Consider the following 25,390-nt stretch of genomic DNA (forward strand, 5'->3'; position numbering starts at 1 on the left):
GCACCATGGGAGCCAGGGCATTCAGCTGCTCTGCTCCCAGGTTATGGAACTCACTCCCCCCACACATCCGGCAGTCTGACAATATCACATCTTTCAAATCCCTCCTGAAAACCCACCTGTTTAAACTGGCCTACTCTCTCTAGAACTCATCATCACCCATCCTATGTGTTTGTACAAATATGTCTCTGTCATGTCCTGTTGTTTTTATATTGTTTTTTATCTGTCTATGTTTTAACAGATTTTTGTAAGGTGTCCTTGGGTGTCCAGAAAGGCGCCACTAAATAAAATGTATTATTATTATTATTATTATTATTAACAGTGGTTCTCAAAGTTTTTTCACCAAGTACCACCTCAGAAAATATTTGGCTCTCCAAGTACCACCATTATGACCGATGTTAAAATACAGTAGCGTAGGCCTACCCTATTTAGCAATGCACAGTTCACGCAGGAGGCAAATTTATTCCTAATAAGAATATTACTTATTGTTGACTTTTGTCAAAGGGGTAGCACTAGAACTGGTACTTAAACTCTTCCACACAACTCTCATACTACGCAAGGGGCCGCCTCTCACACTAGGCGAGCTTGCGTACCACCAGTGGTACGCGAGCTCGGTGGTGTAGTTACCTTTAACAAGTAGTTACCGTAAACAAATATTGCGATTTTAACAAATACTGCGATTCGAAAATTGCAGTAGGCCATATCGATGCAATTTTGATAATCGTGCAGCACTACTCCATCTGTGAGGACAAAAGAGAACAGGAGTCCATGCACTAGCCTTGATGAGCTGAGATGCAGTTTGGCATCCACAATCAATGAATAAGCGGCACAACATCCCCTGACTGAAGATGCTTTCAAGCAACATGTTCTGAGAGCAATGTATTCAATTCAAGGTATTAATATAGCATCAAATCATAACAAAAGTTATCTAAAGACACTTTTCATATAGAGCAGGTCTAGACCATACTCTATCAGCCAGCAATGTGGCATCATAGCCATCTTCCAAAGGCACTTCTCTGGAATCCCATTGGAAAAGAATAGACAGTCAGAAGACGGATCCATGAGGCCACGTTCTTCCAGAAACCAGCGGCTCCACAAAAGCTCAGAAACATCCCACACCCATACTGCAGTGATGAAATTCAAATGCATTTCTCAGTGTGAACTGAGTTTTGCTTGTGCACCTTTCCTGACGGTCCAAACATGACACATTTTGTGACCGAAGATAATGTGGATGGACATGCTGCATTCAAAAGATGGAAAAAGCAAGAAACAAATAGACCAGGGAATGTTTTATGTTCATATGGGTGTTATATATTCATACTTATTACATGACTTTGTTGAATACTCGATTCTGATCGGTCAATCATGGCGTTCTACTCTCTGTTATTTCTTTATAACAGACCGTTGCAATGTGTAACAGACCGTTGCTATGTATAACAGACAGTTGCTATGTATAACAGACCGTTGCTATGCGCGCAGTTCTGATCTCGGACTCTGGAGGATCGTTTTTGTGTCAAATTATTGATTTCTGAAGTAATTAGCCATGTAATAAGCGGGATAATGTACAGCTAGTGGGTCATTGTTGTGAAATAAACCCCTTCAGGGCGATGCTTTGCATCGGGGTGCCGCATCACCTTGTCAAGGTTTATTCTCCAACAATGACCGGCTCGCTGTACATTATCCCTTACTTAAAGGTTTAAGTGCAAATTATTACTTGCAATTGCATCAAGAACATTTATTTACTCCTTAAATTTAAGTTTATACAAAACTTTTAATAACTGGTGTGTCTACCTGATTGAAGTGTATTAATAAGTATCCTTTGACTGCAGATATGCCATTTACCCCCATTTTATGCTTGGAACATGTGATACATTTCTTAATGTAGACCATTGACTATACCTGCTACAGCTACATATCATATATTGCTGGATTCAGCACAGTCATACCATTCCAGAAAATCCTGATTGGTGTTTCTAGGACAATCCCAGCCAAAGCTAACTAAAAGTAAATGAATACATTCATCATAGACCTTCAAATTTGATACTTCCGCTTATTGTACTTATGTGTTTGTAGTACTGTATTTCCTCAACACATCAATATATTCACATTCTGTTTCTTCACACATGTAGAGGAACCCCCTGGCCATTATCACATCAAATTTGGGATCAATCAGAGCTAGCATTATGAAATTACATGAGCTTTGGTGTACCATCTCCCATTCGGCCTGGCTACATTTTGCGCTTTTTCTATTTATGGGTTATGTCACAATATCTGTCAATTTAACCATTTTTGCAGTAAAATATTTTTATACAAGAATCCATTTCATATATGGGAGACCTAGGAGAATATGAAAATCATTGTTGTGCTTTGTTCTACCTCCGGTAGGGGTATCTCAAAATTTTGGGTGTCTTCCCACAGGCCTACATACCCTCCAGTGTAGGTGAAAATATTCAGAGTTAAAAATGTTCGGTGTAAAATATACATTGTCAAAGTCCATGGACTCTTTCAGAGTTATTACAACAACAGCTAGAGTAAGATACACCCCAGTGTTGGTGAAAGTGTTCAGAGTTACAAGACTGGTGTACTCTGGAGAGTACAGAGCGCTCTGGAGAGTACAGAGCACTCTGTACTCTGGAGAGTACAGAGTGCTCTGTACTCTGGAGAGTACAGAGCACTCTGTACTCTGGAGAGCACTCTGTACTCTGGAGAGTACAGAGTGCTCTGTACTCTGGAGAGTACAGAGCGCTCTGTACTCTGGAGAGCACTCTGTACTCTGGAGAGTACAGAGTGCTCTGTACTCTGGAGAGTACAGAGCGCTCTGTACTCTGGAGAGCACTCTGTACTCTGGAGAGCACTCTGTACTCTGGAGAGTACAGAGCGCTCTGTACTCTGGAGAGTACAGAGTGCTCTGTACTCTGGAGAGTACAGAGCACTCTGTACTCTGGAGAGCTCCTCTCCTCCTCCTCCTCATTTCAAAACGGACCAAGATGTTCTCAGCGCCATTTAGCACTCGTTGAAAGACTGAGGTAAGTTTCTCTTAATCACTTATTAAACCAAATTTGAGCATTTCAGCAGAAGCAGCATTTAAGGATAACTTTATATTGTTGTTCAACACTCCAGCTGGTTTTGTGTCTTAAAATACTGAGTTACACAGAGCTAACGTGACCATGTGGAAGGCTAGCTAAAATGTGTCAGCAACATTAAGCCAATTAACGCTGACCAGCTAATGTCAAACTATACTTGTAATGTCGGCAAGTCGCAATGTGGAGCAGTGACAGTTGTGTTCTTATTAATGTCCATAGATTACAGTAAAACACAAAGACTGCATGTGTAGGGAGTTGGCTGAACTAGCTAACTAGCTAACAAGCTATCCGGGGCTAACAGCTAACACGTGGCGGGTAAACACAAAGTTGTGATTGCTGATTGATTTCATCATAATATAAGAGAACACAAGCAAAGAATGTCATTTAAAAATAACTTTACTTATTGCTACTTAGGAGCATGATATTAATATTAACGCAATATTTTGTGATCAGAATTGAGAGACTGTTTATCAAGAATTGAAATGGCTGTTTTTACACATTTTGGTGTTCCTGGTTTGTCTTTGATCACCACTAAAACATCTTCCATGCTGTAAAACCCTGCTATATCATCATGTCTCACAGCAGAACTGTAGAAGAGGTAGAATGGCAGATTGCTGTGAGGCTGATGGCAACGCATTGTGCTAGTTCTTAATTGTCAACAAGTCTTCTGTAATTCCCTGATATAAGCTAACTGACTTTATTTCCCCTGTATTCCTTTTAATGTTACATGAAATTGTTCTACTTGTTTTTTCAGATATCCCCGTTATGTGCTGTGGTCCAGTGATGGTAAGTATCATTTTAGATAAGTTAATATTAACATTAGTCTATGTTTACACACATGTCAAAATGGTTTCTGCTTGCACGTCTCAGAGACTCCACTCAGTCCAGACAGTTACTTTGAATTTGAAATTAGACAAATTCTGATTGTGATTTTTAAAGCCCAAATCGAACAATACGATTATGCCAACAGGAGCTGATGCTACTGTCAGAGTAACTTTGTGTTGTAGATCATAACACAAATTCAGTTTTGCTTTTACAGATACCATCATGTTGATTAAAAACAAAATCAATAACGAACAGAAATATGTCAGGATCAGTGAACCGAGCTTGGAGGAATTCTTGAATGCTGGTAAGCCATCAGTCACACCCTTGATGATGCACGTCATTGTTCTGTTGGTTGAAAATAATTTCCATATCTCACTTTCTGGCAAGCTACCTTTTGGGCATTTCCAGAGGTCACAGCAATCAAGGGCTGACTTGTATTGGTCGGCTTAGTTGAGTTTGTTTCTCACCTAACTGGTATCTAGGGACAACTTTTTTTTAAGATGATTAATGAAAGTTGCCGGACAGCATGATCAGATTGGTGGTATGGTATCATATGGTATGACTCCCTGTTTGTGTTTTTTCCCTAAGCTTTCCTGAAGTTCTCCATCCCACCCGTCACCAAAGGCATCAGAGTATATGATGAGACGGGAACTGAGGTGGATACAGACGTCTTTGAAGAAGTAGCACAGCAGCCCAACGCTGGTGTATTTACTATCACATTTGACAACGGTAAACTTCTATCTTAATTCCCATTTCTTTCAGCATAGTCCAATGAATATTGAATAAGACTCAGTTACACGTTAAGGTTGTGATAAACTGACAAATGGTAGGTGTTTATTTTTCTCTCTTCCCTCTCTTTCCTGAACTACACGTAGATTCCCAGGGAACAAGTTCGTCCGGCTCTTCCGAGGGGACAACTTCGTCCGCCAGTCCACTGCTTGATGTCGTAACCAATTCAGTGCTGGATCTTTCAGGCTGCCGCCCTGATGATACGGTCATCCTGAAATTTGTATCCTGCGACTCTGATGATACAGTCATTCTAGATGATGATTACAGCCCTTCCAGAAAACGGCAGAAGGAAGATCAAGATGCCAAACGTGTAAGTTGATGTGTAAAATGTATGTTGTGATAGCTTCCTTTGAGGATTGCACACTTTTGATATTATTTTCCTGTGTATTTACTGTCAGCTCTCCAAGATTATTTAATTTTTAGTGAATATTGTCTTGTCTTCTGTCGTTTCACAGTTGGTTGAATCTGCGCTGGCCAAGAAACCTGATGGAGACTCTATTGTCAAGGAATACAACCGGACGAAAGGTCTGACTGACTCCTCACGGCGACAGATGATTAACATCCTTGCAGCAGAAATGACTGAAACTCATGGGTAATTCAGATGTCTTCAGCCTGGTATGTGTTGAGGTAGCTGATGAGATGCCAGTATTTTGTAAAATCAGGACTCTTATTGTGAAAGATGAACAAGTAATACTTACTGGCTCTGGTGTAGAAACCATTTGTTTTGATGAACATTACCATGCATTTAAAATTGTGTTTAAGCCATTACAGGCACTTAAGGTGTTTGATGTTCAAGAGTTGCTCTACTTCAGACCAGTGGATGTTCAAATGGCATATGGAACAACAGATTCCTCCCTTTTCATAGTTCCATATTGCCATCTAATGCTGCCTTGACCAGTGTTTTTAGTGTTAATTCAAAGTTGACGATTTTTCATATGGACCTTTATAGATCATTTAAGTGGCGTTTTAGGCAAAATTTAAGATGTTGATGTTTGCAATGTATCCTCTAGGGGGTAATCTAGGTAGCAGGATGCGATGGCCTTAAGGAATTTGGCTGTTTGTATGAAATTTAATTTATGAAACCCAACTTGAATATTTGATAACAGAGTAAAGTAATTTATTGATCATTACCATTTAGCAAGATCAAAAGTTGTTGGTTGTCTGGCTGAGGTAATCCTGCTTCCATATATATCCTAATGGAATTTTCTGTCGTCATTTGTATTTCCCTAAGGGTGGTTTGTTGTATTTTAGTGATGGTTGAAAAGGAGTTATTGTTATTCAACCTACAGACAACTGCCACCATACTGATAGATTCCAACCAAGATCTTTACAATTCAGCTATTAGAGCTGTCACTTTTCTTAAAGGAGAGATTTGCTAATTTTTAACCTATCTCAGTCTATCTGCATATAGTATGAAAAATGCCCGCATTTGTTGTAGACATTCTCTGGGGCACAGCGACATCGTTTGGCGTTTTTCACACTATATGCGGATAGATTGAGATAAGGTTGTAAATCGGCAAATCTCTCCTTTTAAAAATGTAATTTGAACACCTGCTGGAATAGAAAACCCACTAATCTCTGGGAAGTTGAAAGTCCAATAGTAAATCTAACTGCACTCCACATAGTGTTATAGATGGAATATTTTAAAGCCATTTTAGCATGTTTGAATAGTGTTTCAAATGAAAAATGTATTTATTTTTTGGCACTTGAGTTGGCAGCAGCAGTATAATGTATGAACATATAGTCAAATCTTCTAAAGCCAAATATGTCTCACCACTGGGGAAAAAAAATTCTGAATTTGGCCAATTACTAAAATCAACACAAACACACATGAAGGCAGGTGCACTCTCACATCACAACTCATTCAGTGGCCAATTCGATAATATTTTGGTATGAATCGGTTGGTAGATTCCAGATGATAGTGAAGTTTGTTCTGGGTTGAAAATAGCTGGAATTATCCTCTATGTGTATCCTCTGAAATGCACTTTAAACAATATTTTTCATTGTTAAGAGAAAATAGTTAAGATTTTACAATTTGAAATATACCATGTCTTCTAAGAACCCTGTTTTTCTTTTCATCTCTTAAACTGAAAGTGAAGTTTTATTGTTATGTAGCTCGTGTTGGTGTGAGCACATCTCAAACTACATTTGACCTGAGGATTAATGTCTTTATTTTTAATAAATTTGTATTAAGACATGGATATAATGGTGTTTATTGTTTCCCCCCTGCAAACATTTTTAGTTTTACCTGTTTTAAGTATCAGGTGGACATGGTAAAGTAGAAAATGCAAAACACTCAAAACTAATTCTGTTGAAGAATGCATTTTATTAGAAAAGAGCTTATTGTATGTGTTGAGGTAGCTGATGAGATGCCAGTATTTTGTAAAATCAGGACTCTTATTGTGAAAGAACAAGTAATACTTGGTGTTGGGTAAGAATAACACTTAAAGGGAGTAAGTACACGAGTAAATATGTTTTAACACTGGCAGGAGTCATTCAAAAATCAACACTGTTTGGAGTAATTTCTTAATCAACACTTAGTGTTAAGTTGGTTTAACACTCATGAAGAGTAAATTAATAAGAGTTAATTCTGATTAACACTTAAAAATTCAGTGTCAACTATAAATAACACTGAGTGTTATTTTCGTCATAGTGTAAAACTTGAGTAACACTTCTCAGTGTAGTGTAGTGTAAAATATTAACTCTTTCTAGAGTTGAATTGACTCTGAAAATTCAACACTATGTCCAGTGTTATTTTAACACTCTGTAGATAGGGACCATATGTTCACTGACTTAGTGTTAAAATTGACTCTAAGTGTTGGATTAACACTGTCGATTTTGCTGTGTACTCTTATCAACATGGAAGTGGGCAAATATGCTGCTTTATGCAAATGTCATGTAGCCAACCATTTGAGTTGGGACCGATTTTTAGGAAGATATTATTTTACGATATTCTTACTGCTGCAGTGTGACAGCCTTGGAAAAACTTGACTGGTACTTCTTTGCCCCTGAAACAATCTACCGCTTTCCCTTTATTCCCCCGTTGGTATGTCTGTTTTTAGCTCAGTCTCTGGGCCTGCTGCTATCAAATGAAAGCTAGCTAATCAGATTGTTAGAAGATCCTGTCCTGCTCTGCCCCGAGGGCATCGTAATGACAAATCACACACACACACTACCAAACACATCACTCACGGCACTTGCAACGACTTTACGACAGCACAAACTGCTGCCCTGCTGGCCAGATTTACCAAACATGCACCCTATCCCGGACGTTGTGAGTCATTGGGATGCATGTGGGTGAAGCCCTGACTGACTGACCTCCAAATAATGGCAGCTGGAGTAGACTAGTTTACCAGCCACAGCAAAACATTTGAAACTATAAGTGTAATTAGTGGTGAGTTCCTGTCCTTTTGTGTTTTTTAAAAAATCATGTTTCCCCTGTTCTCAGCTAGAGCATTAGGAGTTCAGCCAAGTAGCGATCCACTCGGCTGAAGTCAAACTTCTCACCTCCACACAGAAGAAAAATCTATCTCTGCCTCACTCTCTTTTCTCTCTGATCCACTGCTTTGTATTCTGCTTGTGCTATAGCAGCAGACTTGCTCATAGGTTGTGATTGTCACCTGCCTGCTGAGTTCTGCGTAGCCTCCAGAGAGGCAGCACTGCCCGAGACGCTCAGGAGGGGATTGAGCCTTCAGATTCAGAGAAGAATGATCTTGATAAAGGCAGCTGAAGTCTCTAGTGTATCCGCATTTTGACAAATAGTTCTGATATCATTTCTTTCACCTGATTCATTCATTCATCCGCACTACATTTAGAATTTGTTGTGGGATTGAATGAGTTCAGTATTTTGTGACGGATACATTACAATTGGTTGAAACTGATGGAAAGGATTAAGAATGTAATGAGAACTGTTTGAGAAAGGGTTTTATAGAGAGTTAAGAATATATCTGTAATAATTTTTGTGTACAATATTTGTAGATTCCATTTATAATTCATTGAAATTAGTATGTATAGTGTTATGGTTTAGAATGTCTAAAGGAACAGACCTGGACTAATTAAAGCTTCAGTAGGCAACAATTTTTTGGCATCATTGGTAAAGATTCCATAATAACCTTTAAGCATATTGTAATTCAAGTGCTCTGAGAGAAAGCTAGACTTCTGCACCTCCTCATGGCTCTGTTCTCAAGCTTTAAAAAATCTAGCATCTATCATGACGGAAGACTTTGGCCAATCACAAGTCATTTCCGAGAGAGAGAGCCCCTAAATCAAGCATGTCGACTTCTAAAATGGTACTGATCTGTCGCCAGCTATGTTGACCAGCATATTTGTCATGGTAGCTGCAATGACACATCGTACAGATACAGGTTATTGCAGACTATTAGCTTGTCTTTAAAACTTTTCGCAATAATGTGCAGCATTAATTTCTGAGGACGTACACAAACAATGCACAGATGCAGGATACGCAACGCAGCCATCATTTGTAGGCGTATATCTCCTGCTTAAAGTGGCAGTAGGCAGTATATTTTTTGGCATCATTGGGCAAAAATTCCATAATAACCTTTCAGCGTACTTCAGCTTTAAAAGCAGGGTAAACTTGTGTTTATTCAGAAATTGTTTCAGCATGGTGAAACACTCATGCAATTGTAATTTTGATCTAAATTCAGTCTTCCTCCTTACAAGCGTGTTGTGTTTGCAGCAGTCTTAATCTGTCTGTTTTCAGACACTGAAAAAACAAGCAGTGTAAATTGCTGACATTATTTTATGTTAATGGCGTACACACTTGGAACCTCATGCATAATTAATGCTTAAGCCCGTGAATACAGATAAACACATTTCGGTATTAGTATTTAATTATCCCTTGGTTCCCCATCAGGTTCAGGAGTGGTTCTGAGTCTGCTGCATCCAGCAGAGAGGACCAGAGAGGATCATGGCTGATTCTCTGTTTCCTCTTTTGTTACTTGTTCCTTGGTAGCTGTCATTAGAGGTTGGAGGAAAGGCACATGTGCTGTATTTCCTTGTAAGGGTCATGTTGCGACAAAGTCTTTTATAACTCCTACTTCCTTGTAATGGCTCAGTAGTTTCAAGAAAAAAGTAAAAGTACTAAGAAGAAGCATGGCATTGGCACTGATTGATTGGTGGTGATTACATGGCGACCTTTACATAAGTAGCTGCTGTTTTTGTACCCATTGCTCTCCAGCTTCTCTCTGGAAGTTTTTTTTTTTTCTGTTTAAAGCACATAGAGGGTGAAGTCTGGCATTGGTGCACAGTAGGAGTACTTTGCTAATAGCAGCACTCCGCTCACATCCATAATCCCTTTGTAGAGCTGCAACCAACACCAAGATGCCATTTATCAATTCTACTGAAATAAACCACAGTGGACCTGTTTATTGCTTATAGTGCTACAATACAATTTGCCATGCTTGTTGAGAGCATGCTTTGGGCATGTAGAGCTACTAAATTATCCATGTGTGTTTGCGAAATGACACACCTCGTCTTCGGTTATGGAACAGAAGGACAAAGGCTTTCTTGAAGTGATCATTAAGGACTGATTGTCTAATGCTTGTTCCCTGTCACCTTGTCTCCCAGCCAGACTCAGATTGACATTGAACAATGTTAGTGTCTGGGCTGACAGGGCGAGGATGGTGAGAGGGGAGTTGTTCTGTTGCAGAGTGATAGACCGAATCCTGAGATGGCTGCAGCTTACTGAAGCTATAATTGTAATGGAGATGTACTGAGGTAGTGGAGCTGCTGCTGCGTCTTTAACTATAGGTCAGACTGCAGCTGTGCGGCCTAGTGGTCACCACAGCTATCCCGCCAAAACACACACACATACACACACAAACAGACACGCTCCTGTTGAATTTTCCAATCTCTTATAGCTGCAAGATTCATTTTTGTATTTTGTCTGAGTAGCTGCATAGGAAGCAATGAAGAGTGCGGTTGCCATGGGTAACGCAAAGGTGCATGCTGTTTGGGTTGGAGGTAATTAGCAGAGGGTGGAGTTTGTGAGGGTCTTTACTCAAGGAAGACAAGGAGCAACGTGTTTTAGTCAATCACTTAAAGAAACATCATTAATTAATCTTCACTTTAATAAGAATAAGAACATTTTTCCTTTTTTCCCCACATCGTTGAGTCAATGCTCTCAAGATAGATTTGTGATCTCAGAGGGGCTTGATGAATTTAAATTTAATTGAAAATACTCTTTCAAACCCCAACAACAACAATCAATCTTGTCCTGCCAAAGTGTTTTAAAGAAGCAAGTCCTCATACCTAAACAGCTAAATGGGTGGTTTCTCTGGTCTCCAAAATGATCTTTTTGACCATTATAAACCATTCGTATGGGTCTTTCTTGATCTGCCACCTCTGTGGTTAAAGGGGCAGTAGGCAGAATATTTTTGGCATCATTGGGCAAAAATTCCATAATAACCTTTCAGCATGTTGTAATTCAAGTGTTCTGAGAGAAAACTAGACTTCTGCACCTCCTCATGGCTCTGTTAACAGGCTTTAGAAAATCTAGCCCGTGACGGAAAACTTTGACCAATCACAGGTCATTTCAGAGAGAGAGCGTTCCTATTGGCTGTGTTCCGGTCATGTGACCGGCGCTTGGCGTTCCTTCAAGATATCTCAACATGGCTGCCGGGTCACAAACCTTCTCATTTTACAGCTAAACCGTGCACTACAAGATGATTCTGAGAACATTTGAGGGGAGAAATAGGCATTAACGTACCATAATATTAATTCATATTTGATCAGCGCTGCCTAGTTTGACCGTTTGGTAAGAGTTCTTGAGTGATTGACAGCCGGCTCTCATAGACAGCAGATGGACAGCAGATCCCAGGTCAACTCTGCCTGCTTGTTTTTCTCCGGTCTGTGAAATCTTGCAGATGTCGTTAGGAGCACCGGAGGACACAGAGGCAAATGATTTTTTTCAGGTTACCTGTTTCATGTACTACTGTCACGACCGTTTTATAAAAATAACTTTTTTTAATCATATTTGCTCCAATCTCGCCTACTGAACCTTTATGGTTTGGTTCAATTTAATCTACTAAAACTACTTGAATAGGTTAAAGAACAACAATGGACATATTTTTGTCCAGAATGTATAATGACTGCTTGAACACGGTCTCTAAAGTTTTTATTATATGTCTTATCACCTTGTGACTAACTAGTGATGCAGTAGCCTACAGTAGTTGCGTTTTTGCCGGTATCGTGTGTAGCGGTCTCCACTGCCCCACTCAAAGCCACTCCAGGCCGCTCACGCTCAACTCATACAATGTCTGTCATCATATTTTTTTTACAAAATTTTCAATTTCAATAAAGTGATTCATCAGATTAAATGAGTTAGCCTTTTTTTTTTATTGAATAAACTTTCTTTAATGAAATTAACCTGTCAGTTTCGTTAGATTGCTGCTAGACCGCCCCGTTAGGTGCGTTCTGCATGCCTCCCTTTGTGTGTGGCAAGCTGGAGAGCAAATAGTTTTTTGACCGCAGTGAAAAGTAGTTTTTGAAAGGCTAAACGGCAACAAGTATGAATTGAAGCAGAATATTTTGTTGGATAAAATGTTTTGAATTTTGGAAATGATTACATCTTTCTTTTTTCAATACATTTTAAAAAGGCTCTGGAGCTTTTGGAAATGTTTGGATCACACGAGTCAGAAACAATCCTTCGGAGCCACCACTGGAATCCATTTCTACAAATAGTATAATAAATATTAGTCTGTAGCTTTCTTGGAAGACAGGGGTCTTTAGCCTGTCACTTCATTTTAAATACATAACATTTGTGTAGTACAGTTATGCTGATGTGTTCTTCACAGTAATAAGCAGCTAACTGAGTCCAGAAAGGGCTGCTTCAGTTGCTGATGTGTGAACAGCGTATGACGTAAGAGCTTTAATCCATCAGCCATTATGACAATAACAGCACACAGAAGTAATTGCAGTATGTGCTGTCTCCATGGAGCTGTTATTCTTTTCTATTATCACTGTCCCTCCTTCTTTTATCTCGTAGGTTGTTGATTCATGAAACCAACAAGCATAAATATAATGAGAGGAACATGGCCAGCATTAATGGAACGGTGTTTGAATTAATCATAAACTGTATAAGCAGAGCAGGGGCGTTAATATAGACAGTTGGGGCTGTAGAGAGAGCTATTCCCAAAACAATAGTAACTTATTCGACTGTAAAATGAAATACATTGTTGGTAAAATATATGCAGTATATACGCCTAATTGTGTGTGTGTGTGTGTGTGTGTGTGTGTGTGTGTGCTTCATAACTAGTAACTAGTGCACACCAGGACCCGTCATAATAGCATGCACCGCGGCCCGTCGTAACTACTTTGCACCACTGCACCGTGGCCTCGTTTTTTTGGTGCAATAAAGGAATTGTAGTTTTGCTTTTGTTGGAGTTTACTGACTTCCAAAATTTAGGATAGAAACGTGTTTTGCTTGAGTCAAAATTATGGCACCGATTTAAACTTCAGATTAAGGTTGTTAAATGATTTTGACAAGGGTTTGTTCAACAAAGGCTTCAAGCCACATTTAATGGGAACTGAACACAGACTTTGTTCTCACCACAGCCAGACTACATTTCGAGACATTATGCTCATTTTATAACCATGGTGCGACCAGACTCAAATGTCATCACATCTTTCATTGCGCTGATTATGCTGAAATAACCTCATCCCTTCTGAGTGTTAAAAAGCTGATCTGGAAGAGAAAAGTCCAGAAAACTGATGTTTTGTGGCATCGGTTGAGCTTGAAGGTGTGAACACTTCTCAGTCAGAGCCTTTAACAATCATACCGCTCTGACAGTTATTCCCTTATGACCCTGGCAGAGCCCAATGATTACTGCTTTATTTAGAAACACTCCACTTCTTCCTGCATTGCGCCGGTTCAGCTGATGAAAAAGTGCTGTTGTGCTTTAGCTAAAAGATCCTTTACTAACAAGCTTGATGTTTTATTTATAAGCTCTAGGTGTTGTTCAGGCCACGATTTAATGTGTTTTTATGTTAGTGAGAGATGTATGAGGTTTGGTCCAATCCAATCCTAAATGTGGTTGTTGTTTTACCAGGTTTGAACACTGCCAACCAACATGATTTAGCATGTCAACTTTACTATTAGTGCATGTCATAGGCACTGATGGAAACAGTAATATTCTTTGGGTGAAAATGCCAGATTACTGTACAGACTACCACAGACTACTGTATTATACACTATAATATACACTACTATATTCAGCACTCGTGCACTACCATTGGCACACTGTCACGTCACTGCTGTACTTATGTTATCTTATTTTTATTTTATTTTACTTTATTCTATTTGATTTTATCTCTTTTTAAGGTGTACTGGTGTTGGGACGTGTTGTTTAAGCTACTGGATGCCTAAATTTCCTTCGGGATCAATAAAGAGTCTAGCCAAATGCTGATTGTCCAGCACATTTCAGTTAAATCTGTTTGCAATTTGTTGATGTATATCCCTGACAACAATAAACAGACAAACAGGTAGAGATGAAAAGAGAAGATCTCCTTCCTAACTCTTGGTGGAGCTGTTGTGTAAATTGTCTGCCTATGTCACGCTGCTAGACAGCCCGCTGTTCAGTCACTGCAGCATTAAGCATTTGCAAAGTGCCTGCTCTAGTTATTGTACCATAGAAACACACTAGTAAGTTTTCAATATCTGTTACATCTTCAGAAATGTCACATCCCAGTCTTCTGATCTTCATATTTGACTAATTTCAGTTTTCTCCTCCCACTATAACCTTCTTTACATTCACACTTCAGATGCAACACTGACACTTGTGGTAACACTTCATTTTACAGATCCGCAAATGTTATTGTAATTAGGTGATAATTAGCAAGTAACCTATTTGAAATTTCTTTAAAATTACTGCCAAATTACCCCAATTTGTACCTCAAAATGTATCGAAAATTACTTTATTATAAACATTATTTAATAATTATATGCTAAAATAGCATATTATGGTTAAAATAGGGCCCTTAGGCTTGAGAAGCAGCTTTGCGCTGCAAAACTAATAGAAGACATTTCTGATCAGGCACAAATCTCACCATTCTGTGACTTATTGTCTACACAAAAGTAACCTGGTAGCTAATGTAATGATTCAGGGAGTTTTTAAAGAAATTTCAAATAAGTTTTTTGCTAATTATTATCTATTTACCAGCAGACATGGGAATAAAGCATATGAATTCACTTTGTATTCTTTTCCTGGAAATGTATTAAATAAATTGCCAGCTATTGGGAAATAGCGGTACATAATTATTAAATAATGTTTATAATAAATTAATTTTTGATAGATTTTGAGGTAAATATTGGGGTAATTTGGCAGTAATCACAAAGAAATTTAAAATTGGTTACTTGCTAATTATCACCTAATTACCATGAAATTTGCGGAGCAGTAAAATGAAGTGTTACCACACTTGCAAATCTTTCGTATTCCCAGCACTTGAATCAAGGAGTAGAAAGTTTCAGAAATGAGGTGCACAAGCCAAATAAATCTACCCGTTCGTACGATTGGTAGTACTAGCAGGGCTTTAACATCTTTGACACGACAGGAAGACATTTGATTTAGTGTTCATATTCAAAATGTTGCTGAACGGCGCTTAAGCAATCTGTTTATGACCAGTAACAGGTTAATGTACCCGAGCTGATCTCTACTTCCTGTTGTGACTAGCCCAATGCTAAACACCTGCTGATGTGACTGCTGGAATAGACCTTTAAGTTTATACACTTATTCATGCACACACACACACACACATACACACACACACACACACACACACGCACACACGCACACGCACACACACACACACACACTCATAAACTTGATGCTTATAAAATACTAATGTATGACCACTACTTAAGAATGTAATTTGCAGATCGAGGGGTGTAGGCTGTTTTGGCCCATGCTTTGTCCAAACATGTATTCACCGGGTATTTCTATAAACTGGACTATGTTTACCCATTTTTTAATAATCAGATCGAAACTTCAAAACATAGGACTTACTAACAGTTATTCCTACACATAATATCACTGAGAGAATAGTATTCAGTCTGGTTGGGTAGACTGTAGAGGTTTCAACCTTTTTTACAACAATTTACGACATCACAGGATAAATGAGTAAGATAAGATGAGTTGTCGAATCATGAGGTTGTGACTTTAAAGCATTTCTTTGCATTAGGTGCAAAAAAAGAAGGTGCATCTAGCCAAACCTAATGTGTTCTAATACAATAAATCTTGCCTTCATGAAGGTTATAATATTGAGCTTTTCAGAGGTGTTGATTGGAGGCAGTAGATTGTGGTGCTTTTGAAGTGCATTGTGATATAATGAGAGGTATTTCTAATATTTAGGCCACTCCATTTATGACAAAGGGTACACTTTTTGGCTGACCTTTTCTGAGGGTAGTTTCAATGATGCAATGTTTTAAGATCTCCTCCAATCTTACTGCATGTATTTCCACCACTGTGTAATTTAACCAAACCATTGAACACGATTCCGCTCTTATCACATTCCAGTGCCCGTTGCTGCTATGGGCCTTTCTCTCTTTCATTTACAAAATACAATGCCTCAGGCACTACTTCAGAAATAATTGGGAAAGGAGATGACGCATGCAGTTGTATTCCCAGGAGCCCAGTGTTTTTGGATAAGGAGGAGTGAGAACTAGGCAATCCTGAGGTAATAGAAGTTTGAAATGGAGCTGTGTGAGCTACTGTAGTGAGTCTGTCCCCAGGGTGTCATCTTTGTCTGCCGTAGTCATGATGGTTGTGGCCGTCGCAACAGTAAAAATCAGCAGATACCCTGACACTTTAAAGGACATGATGCAGGGAAAATGAGTCAGCCATTAGTGCAGTGATGTATGAATGAGCCGCATGACCATTGTAGTGCTGCATGTCACCCGTTATTCAACCTAAAAGCACCTTTCCTCACTACTACAGCACACACACTTACCTTCAGTGTGTTTGCGTCACATCAGTCTGTTCACCTTCTTTGCTAATCATTTGGGTTCAGTTAAGTTTTTCAGCCTACGTGTTATTAGTATTTGTATTTTTAATTTAATGTCCTTTATGTGGCCCGATCAGCTTGCACTTGACTGACTGACTTCCTTGTCTTCTCTCTTCTCTTTGCTCCTCCAGGGAAATAGAGGAAGAGTTGGAGATGGTGTGGCAGGCAGCAACCAGGGAGAACCAGCAGATCTGCACCTCTAATCAAAGCCCTGAGCTCCAGAGAAGGTCCACATTTAAATCAGACTCAGATCACCAAAACAACTCCTTGGACGAGAAGCATAAGCACGGGCTGGATTTCTATTGCTAAGATTCTTGGAGCCATAAACCATTGGTGTGTTCACTCATAAGATAGACCGGGTACATAACTACATTAGTTACAGTCCTGAACATGTCAACGTACAAGCATCTGTCCAATTGACTTTCTTTGCAGATAAAACCTTAAATTTGCACCATCCTCTGTAACAAACTCATAACTGTATTTAACTACATTGTAAGCACAATTCTCTGGTGTTCAAGTTCACTTCACACTTTTTTGTCCTGTAAGGAAAACTTGGTTCGGAAACGAGGACTGCAGTAAAACATATAAAACATGAGAGGGGCAAGAAATGATAATAAAACAGCTCACTTTATTACACAGCTCAGTTTTAACAGTGTGGCCAAATATACCTGACATCATTCTGGGTAGTCAAAAAGCCATTTTATGAAGATTTTTAATTTATTTTGTATTTTTAAATTCGTCTCAGGGTTTTATAGACCGTGCCAACTAGTATAATAGATCAACAAGTCTACCCAATGAATGTGTCCCAAAAGAACATAGCCAACGCTGCCATCTTCTGGGCACATATGATAATGGTATTATCACCGTCACAGTGGCAACGTTACGTGGTACAGAACAGGTGGACATGGAAAAGGTACAGGTACAGGTAAAGTAGTATGCTCAAAATGACATTAGGTGATTTATCTGTAGCAGATACTGTTGATGGTATTACAGGGAATTTCCTGAAAAAAAGATAAAATAGGTGTTTATGCACTAAGAAATGCATGTATATTTATATGTGCTTGGCTCATACTATTATTTCTACAGATTATATTTTGAGGCATGGCTGATTTAGCGGAATTTTTACTTTTTACTTGATTTTGACTTGTAATTAAATCTGCTTTAGACACAGAGGAAGTGACTGGAAGTGTTATTTATTGGAATAGTTTGTATATGAATAATTGTTTTTCCACTACAAAGTAGTAGTGATACCAGTGAAACCAGTGGACTGTTATTGTTGGTCCCTATTAAATACAAGACCTAGCACTAACCATTGACGAAGAACGTGACACATAACAGATTTTTCTTTGACTGAGACACGATAACATCAGCTCAAACAAAGAGAACATTTTGAAAATCAGCTTAACTAACTTGTAAAACTGATGTATTATATTACAGATGTATTATATAGTATACATTATAACACATACAGGTGTTACACCTAATCAGAAATACATCATACATTTTGCATGTAAGGTTGTAAAGTATCTCTTTTTGTATTCATATTGTGTATTTTACTGTGCAGTAACAAGGGTCAATGAACTCATCTTCAATGACTGTGCATGTAGTTTGGCTGTACTGTAACTAGTTAACTTTGACACAGTGTGAATAGAGGTGAGAGGCAGATGGGAGGGGGATTCCTGTAATTCATATACACATTCACATGTATTTTCAGATTATGACGCATGAAAGACTGGTAGGCTATTCAAGATTCAAGTTATTTATTGTTATATGCACATTTGCACAGGCAACGATGACAGAGAAGCAGTTGTGAAAATCTTAGAGCTCAGGCTCCCTCCAACAATGATCTAAATATAGGGATTAAAATATAAAATATAAATACAATAATATACATATATATATATGTCATAGACAGTAAGTGCAAAATGAATAAACTGTAAACAGGGATGTAGTTAAGTATAGTATAAGTATAGAATTGTATAGTATAGTATTGTATAGTATATAGTATCACGCTCACATACACATTCACACTTACAGGTGATTTAGAGTTAACAACTAACCTAACCACCTTTTCTTTGGACTGTGGGAGGAAACCGGAGAAAAAAAGATACATACTGTATATATATGTGTACAGCGATGTAAACAGTGTCAAAGGGCTGAGCCTGATGCTGCGGGGCCGTCCAGCAGGCGTCCTGCTGACCCAGTATTAACACTCAATTACATTATATTTTAATAAGGCTGTGTTTTCATTTCCCCTGACATACACCACTGTTTTGAAAGATTCCAATGCTCGCTCAAAGTTTGATATCAGTATTCTGCCATGTTGTTAGTAAAACTTCATAACCTTTCATGCAATACGGCTACATTTTTGATATTTGACCGAGTAAAGTATTTTGATCCCACTTGTAATACCTTGTGACTTGTCATAACAGTTATGATACATAACACATCCTAAAACATCCTGAGTGATTATCAACTCTTGTGATGACTGACGATTGTGTTGTAATGCGTTATGAAGCTTCAAACACATCATAATCATAACAACGTTACACTGTTACACAGCAGAATGAGAAATGATTACAGCCTCCGTGTTGATGCTGTTAAAATTATCTGGTAAATTCAGCTTCCATTCATCCATCTTCAACCGCTTATCCGGGATCGGGTCGCGGGGGCAACAGCTCCAGCAGGGGACCCCAAACTTCCCTTTCCCGGGCCACATTAACCAGCTCTGACTGGGGGATCCCGAGGCGTTCCCAGGCCAGAGTAGAGATATAATCTCTCCATCTAGTCCTGGGTTTTCCCCGTGGTCTCCTCCCAGCTGGTCGTGCCTGGAACACCTCCCAAGGGAGGCGCCCAGGAGGCATCCGTGCTAGATGCCCGAACCACCTCAACTGGCTCCTTTCGACGCAAAGGAGCAAGGACTCTACTCCGAGTCCCTCACGGATGACTGAGCTTCTTACCCTATCTCTAAGGGAGACGCCAGCCACCCTCCTGAGGAAACCCATTTCGGCCGCTTGCACCCGCGACCTCGTTCTTTCGGTCATGACCCAACCCTCATGACCATAGGTGAGAGTAGGAACGAAGATTGAACGGTAGATCGAGAGCTTTGCCTTCCGGCTCAGCTCTCTTTTCGTCACAACGGTGCGGTAAAGCGAATGCAATACCGCCCCTGCTGCTCCGATTCTCCGACCAATCTCACGTTCCATCGTCCCCTCACTCGCGAACAAGACCCCGAGATACTTAAACTCCTTCACTTGGGGTAAGGACTCATTCCCTACCCGGAGTAGGCAAACCACCGGTTTCCTGCTGAGAACCATGGCCTCAGATTTAGAGGTGCTGATTCTCATCCCGACTGCGTCACACTCGGCTGCGAACCGATCCAGTGAGTGCTGGAGGTCGCAGACCGATGATGCCAACAGGACCACATCATCTGCAAAAAGCAGCGATGAGATCCTCAGCACACCGATCTGCAAACCCTCCTCCACCCGACTACGCCTCGATATCCTGTCCATGAATATCACGAACAGGATTGGTGACAAAGCGCAGCCCTGGCGGAGGCCAACCCCCACCGGAAACGAGTCCGACTTATTGCCGAGGATCCGAACACAGCTCTCGCTTTGGGCGTACAGGGATTGGATGGCCCTGAGAAGTGCCCCCCTCACCCCATACTCCCGCAGCACCCCCCACAGTATCTCCCGGGGGACCCGGTCATATGCCTTCTCCAAGTCCACAAAACACATGTAGACTGGATGGGCATACTCCCAGGCCCCCTCCAGGATCCTTGCGAGAGTGAAAAGCTGGTCCGTTGTTCCACGGCCAGGACGGAATCCGCATTGTTCCTCTTCGATCTGAGGTTCGACTATCGGCCGAACCCTCCTTTCCAGCACCTTGGAGTAGACTTTACCAGGGAGGCTGAGCAGTGTGATACCCCTGTAATTGGCACACACTCTCTGGTCCCCCTTTTTGAAAAGGGGAACCACCACCCCGGTCTGCCACTCCTTAGGCACTGTCACCGACTTCCACGCGGTGTTGAAGAGACGTGTCATCCAAGACAGCCCCTCCCCACCCAGAGCCTTCAGCATTTCTGGGCGGATCTCATCAACCCCCGGGGCTTTGCCACTGTGGAGTTGTTTGACTACCTCAGTGACTTCCACCAGGGTAATTGATGATGGTCCCCCATCAGCTTCCAGCTCTGCCTCTACCATAGAGGGCGTATTGGTCGGATTCAGAAGTTCCTCAAAGTGCTCCTTCCACCGCCCGATTACCTCCTCAGTTGAGGTCAACAGTGTCCCATCCTTACTGTACACAGCTTGGATGGTTCCCCGTTTCCCCCTCCTAAGGTGCCGGATGGTTTTCCAGAAGCACTTTGGTGCCGACCGAAAGTCCTTCTCCATGGCTGCTCCGAACTCCTCCCACACCCGCTGCTTTGCCTCCGTCACGGCAGTGGCTGCTGCTCTTCGGGCCCGTCGGTACCCTGCAACTGCCTCCGGAGACCTCCGAGATAACATATCCCGGAAGGCCTCCTTCTTCAGTCGGACGGCTTCCCTGACCACCGGTGTCCACCACGGTGTTCGAGGGTTGCCGCCCCTTGAGGCACCTAAGACCTTAAAACCACAGCTCACCGCCGCAGCTTCAGCAATGGAAGCTTTGAACATCGTCCACTCGGGTTCAATGCCCCCAACCTCCACAGGGATGCCAGAAAAGCTCCGCCGGAGGTGTGAGTTGAAGATCTCTCGGACAGGGGCCTCCTCCAGACGTTCCCAGTTCACCCTCACTACGCGTTTGGGCTTACCAGGTCTGTCCAGAGTCTTCCCCCACCCTCTGACCCAACTCACCACCAGATGGTGATCAGTTGACAGCTCCGCCCCTCTCTTCACCCGAGTGTCCAAAACATGCGGCCTCAGATCAGATGATACGATTACAAAATCGATCATCGACCTTCGGCCTAGGGTGCTCTGGTACCACGTACACTTATGAGCATCCTTATGTTCGAACATGGTGTTCGTTATGGACAATCCATGACTAGCACAGAAGTCCAACAACAAACGACCACTCGGGTTTAGATCAGGGAGGCCGTTCCTCCCAATCACGCCACTCCAGGTGTCTCCATCGTTGCCCACGTGCGCGTTGAAGTCTCCCAGGAGAACTATGGAGTCCCCCACTGGAGCCCCATACAGGACTCCATTCAGGGTCTCCAAGAAGGCCGAATACTCCGAACTGCTGTTTGGTGCATACGCACAAACAACAGTCAGAGTTTCCCCCCCCATAACCCGAAGGCGTAGGGAGGCGACCCTCTCGTCCACCGGGGTAAACTCCAACGTAGCGGCACTCAGCCGGGGATTTGTGAGTATCCCCACACCCGCCCGGCGCCTCACACCATGGGCAACTCCAGAGAAGAATAGAGTCCAACCCCTATCCAAGAGTACGGTTCCAGAACCGAGGCTGTGCGTAGAGGTAAGCCCCACCAGATCCAACTGGTAGCGCTCCACCTCCCGCACAAGCTCCGGCTCCTTCCCCCACAGAGAGGTGACGTTCCACGTCCCCAGAGCCAGCCTCTGCCGCCCGGGTCCAGTCCGTCGAGGTCCCTGGCCTTCACTGCCACCCGTGTGGCAGCGCACCCGACCCAAGCGGTTCTTCCCGCAGGTGGTGAGCCCACAGGATGGAGAGGAGGGGGGTGCCACGTTCCTTTTTCGGGGTATCCCCGGCCGGGCTCCGTGGCAAGCCCGGCCACCAGACGCTCGTTGACGGGCCCTCCGTCTGGGCCTGGCTCCAGACGTGGGCCCCGGGCAGCCTCCGTGTTGATGCTGTTAAAATTATCTGGTAAATTCAGCTTCAAGCAATATTTCTAATTAAAATCTCTTGTTGACGAGTAGAAGTGTGACTTTTCCATGCTGGCTGCCCTCCGCACAGGACAACATGAAGGAAGCCTATTCTTTGGAGAGGAACGATACTCGAGGAGTCTCTTTTGTAAGTATAGAACAAACAGCAGCTTCCACCAGAACACTCCTGCCCTCTTCACATGTTGCTTTCACTGCCTGAGATCTTTTCCTCTCCTATTATTTCTCCTGCATCCTGTGTTTTTGTTGCGGATTTGTTTGATCCACTTTTTGAGACTCTTTAGCACGAATATTTACAAAAGTCTCTCTCTCTCTACCATCTCTGTCCAACTCTGCCTTTCTGTCTGATTGTTTCACTCTGTCTCTTTGAATCTGTGACTCTTAAGACAGAAGGTGGTATCCTACAGAGAACTGTACCTGTGGTCTCCAGTCCAGAACATAATGATTTGGACAACAGAGAAAAAGCCTACCCTACCCTATTCGGAAAATACAGCCAGAGCCTTCAGACCCTCAAACCCTTCCGCTGGTCCTCATCCCAGTCAGTGCCATTGATGACATAATTTTTCTGTTTTTAGACACTTATATATCATTTGATAAATAATTTTAAGGTAACATGTTTACTACATATTTTTACCCATTGCATATTGGGTGATGTTTCCATGTCTAGGTCCCACCCTCTGGACAGTGCAGGTTTCTTTTCCTTTGCAACCTTTGCCTGGATGATCCCCATGATGTGGGACCTGTTCAGGAATAAGTTGGACATGAGCTCTCTCAACCTGTCTCCTTTGGATGTAGCCGACGCCAGCGTAGAAAGGTCTGACACATTGCAGTATATTTATAGACATGACACATGACAAGCCTAGTTGCTGAAATTCATATCTGGAAAACGTGTGTAGTGCATCTCATGAGTGTTACTGTTTTACTTTAATAACAAGGCTGATTGTGTGCGTTGTGCTCAGGTTCCACAGACTCTGGCAGGAAGAATTGGCAAAGGTGGGCCTGGAGAAGGCCTCTGTGGTTCGAGTGATCCTTCGCTTTCAAAGAACCAGGCTGATTCTGTCTGTCCTCGTTGGTTACCTTGCCATGGTGACAATTTTTCTGGGCCCGGTAATTTTATTTGAATTTTAATATCAACAGCACGAGTGTTTCCTTTATTGACAGGATCCAGTGGCATTCTCTGAAGTTTGTCCTAATATCACATTCATTGTTAATGTGGTGGAGGAAGTATTATAATGTTTTTCTTAAGGAAATTATCAGTATAACATTATAATAAAAAAAATACTCCACTACAAGTAATATGATCACAAGATAAATGTGAGGGGGCGTGAGATGATTAATGGGATACAAAAGAAAAACAAAAACATTCTGCTACACAAATCTGTAGTCATATTTTGCACCTTTTGTAAAATATTGGAAAGTTTTACCTCTTTGAGCTTAGAACAATTGTTTAAATGAAACCATGTGAGACGTTTAGAGGGTGCACATGCTAACAACTCATAGATATACTGTATTAAACATGACAAGGGGCCCCAGGGCACTGCTTTTTTGTAAGGTGTCACAAGCCAAAAATATTGGAAACAACTGGTTTACTCTTTAAAAATGTTGGGAACGAGTAGAAGCAGGTGTGGTTATCAGCAAATATCAAAGATAATTATTAATATCAATAAAATATTAGTATTAATAAAACTCAATCAATTGATATTAATACTAACGAGGCACCAAAATTATGTAGGTGCATAAACAGACATTACAACAAAGCTCTCAATAACATCAAATCAAATCAATACATGTAGGTTACCATTGACAGAAGTTAAAGTTAAATAGTCTTCCTTAGCTATGTGCCATTACTGTGCTAATGCTGTGCTATGCTAGGCCCAGTGACATTTCCAAGTCCGTGGAGGAAAAGAGAGGATCCGGTGTCAAATGATGCAATCTCCGCTGTGCTGCGTCCTGATTATCGCTTCAGTGTTTTGTTCTCGGTATACTCGTGTAGACCATAGAAATAGAACATTCCCATTCGAATCAACATAGCAGGATGGTCAAAGCAGCGGCCATTTTTATGTGTATCGTGATCATTTTAGATAGATTTTGAGGTAAATATAATAATTACATAGTAATTTGGCAGTAATTCCAAAGAAATTTCAAATAGTTTAGATGCTTATTATCACCTAATTACCATGACTGATTTGCAGACCTGTAAAAAGTGTTACCTTGAATTGATAAAAATGTGTGGGAATTGCAGGGCATGCAAAGAAATGCAACTAAATGTCATGGATATCATATCATATATATCATGGAAAACTCACTTTTTCAGTGTTTGTGCACACACATTTGGGTATCTGGAGTCCCTACCAACCCACAAACTGTGAAATAAGACAACCCACTCAGTTTTTTTAGCACTGTATAGATCAGGAAACATGTGATTCAACAAGCCATTCGGATTTGTTTCCCTTTCCTATGTCACATGTGGGCTCATTATATACCGCCCCCAATCTGAGTATCTCCACCCATGACTTGAGAACTATACCTATGTAAAGGTGCACCGTATTTTTCTCACAAGCCAATCAGAGCAGACAGGGCATTTTCGGGAGGGGGGGGGGGCTTAAAGAGACAGGAGCTAAAACGGAGCACTTCAGATGGAGGGTGAATACAGGTATATTCAGACAGACAGTAAAAATAAAGTGTAAACATGTTCTGGTAGAAACCCAAAATACCAGTATGGACTTGAAAATGAGCAGGATATGTCCCCTTTAAGTCTTTATGGATGACATCACACATGTTTTGTGACTGATAAAATGAATGGTTGTTTAATGTTTAATGCTCTTCTGTGTTTTACAAACC

The 25,390-nt window shown here is 41.1% G+C and overlaps 1 protein-coding gene and 1 long non-coding RNA gene across 4 annotated transcripts in view; both read left to right on the forward strand.

The window, feature by feature from the left end:
- Positions 1-17,884, forward strand: part of LOC141783549 (uncharacterized) — a 43,304-nt gene extending 25,420 nt beyond the window's left edge. The window contains exon 2 of the long non-coding RNA XR_012597294.1: positions 16,844-17,884. This is a non-coding gene — a long non-coding RNA (uncharacterized LOC141783549). The remainder of the gene's footprint in view (positions 1-16,843) is intronic.
- The window catches only part of LOC141783438 (ATP-binding cassette sub-family C member 12-like), a 247,760-nt gene that overhangs the window by 80,882 nt on the left and 141,488 nt on the right, over positions 1-25,390 (forward strand). Inside the window, exons 1-4 of one of the 3 annotated variants that reach the window (XM_074660761.1) lie at positions 22,529-22,679; positions 22,936-23,087; positions 23,217-23,363; positions 23,509-23,656. The exons of the other annotated variants lie outside the window; for them this stretch is intronic. Coding sequence (XP_074516862.1) covers positions 22,629-22,679; positions 22,936-23,087; positions 23,217-23,363; positions 23,509-23,656 — 498 coding nt within the window. The 5' untranslated portion in view covers positions 22,529-22,628. Of the gene's footprint in view, positions 1-22,528; positions 22,680-22,935; positions 23,088-23,216; positions 23,364-23,508; positions 23,657-25,390 lie in introns of those variants that run through there. 3 annotated transcript variants of the gene reach the window in all.

The sequence above is a fragment of the Sebastes fasciatus genome, chromosome 2 (assembly GCF_043250625.1).
Source record: "Sebastes fasciatus isolate fSebFas1 chromosome 2, fSebFas1.pri, whole genome shotgun sequence".
NCBI classification, from domain to species: Eukaryota; Metazoa; Chordata; class Actinopteri; order Perciformes; family Sebastidae; genus Sebastes; species Sebastes fasciatus.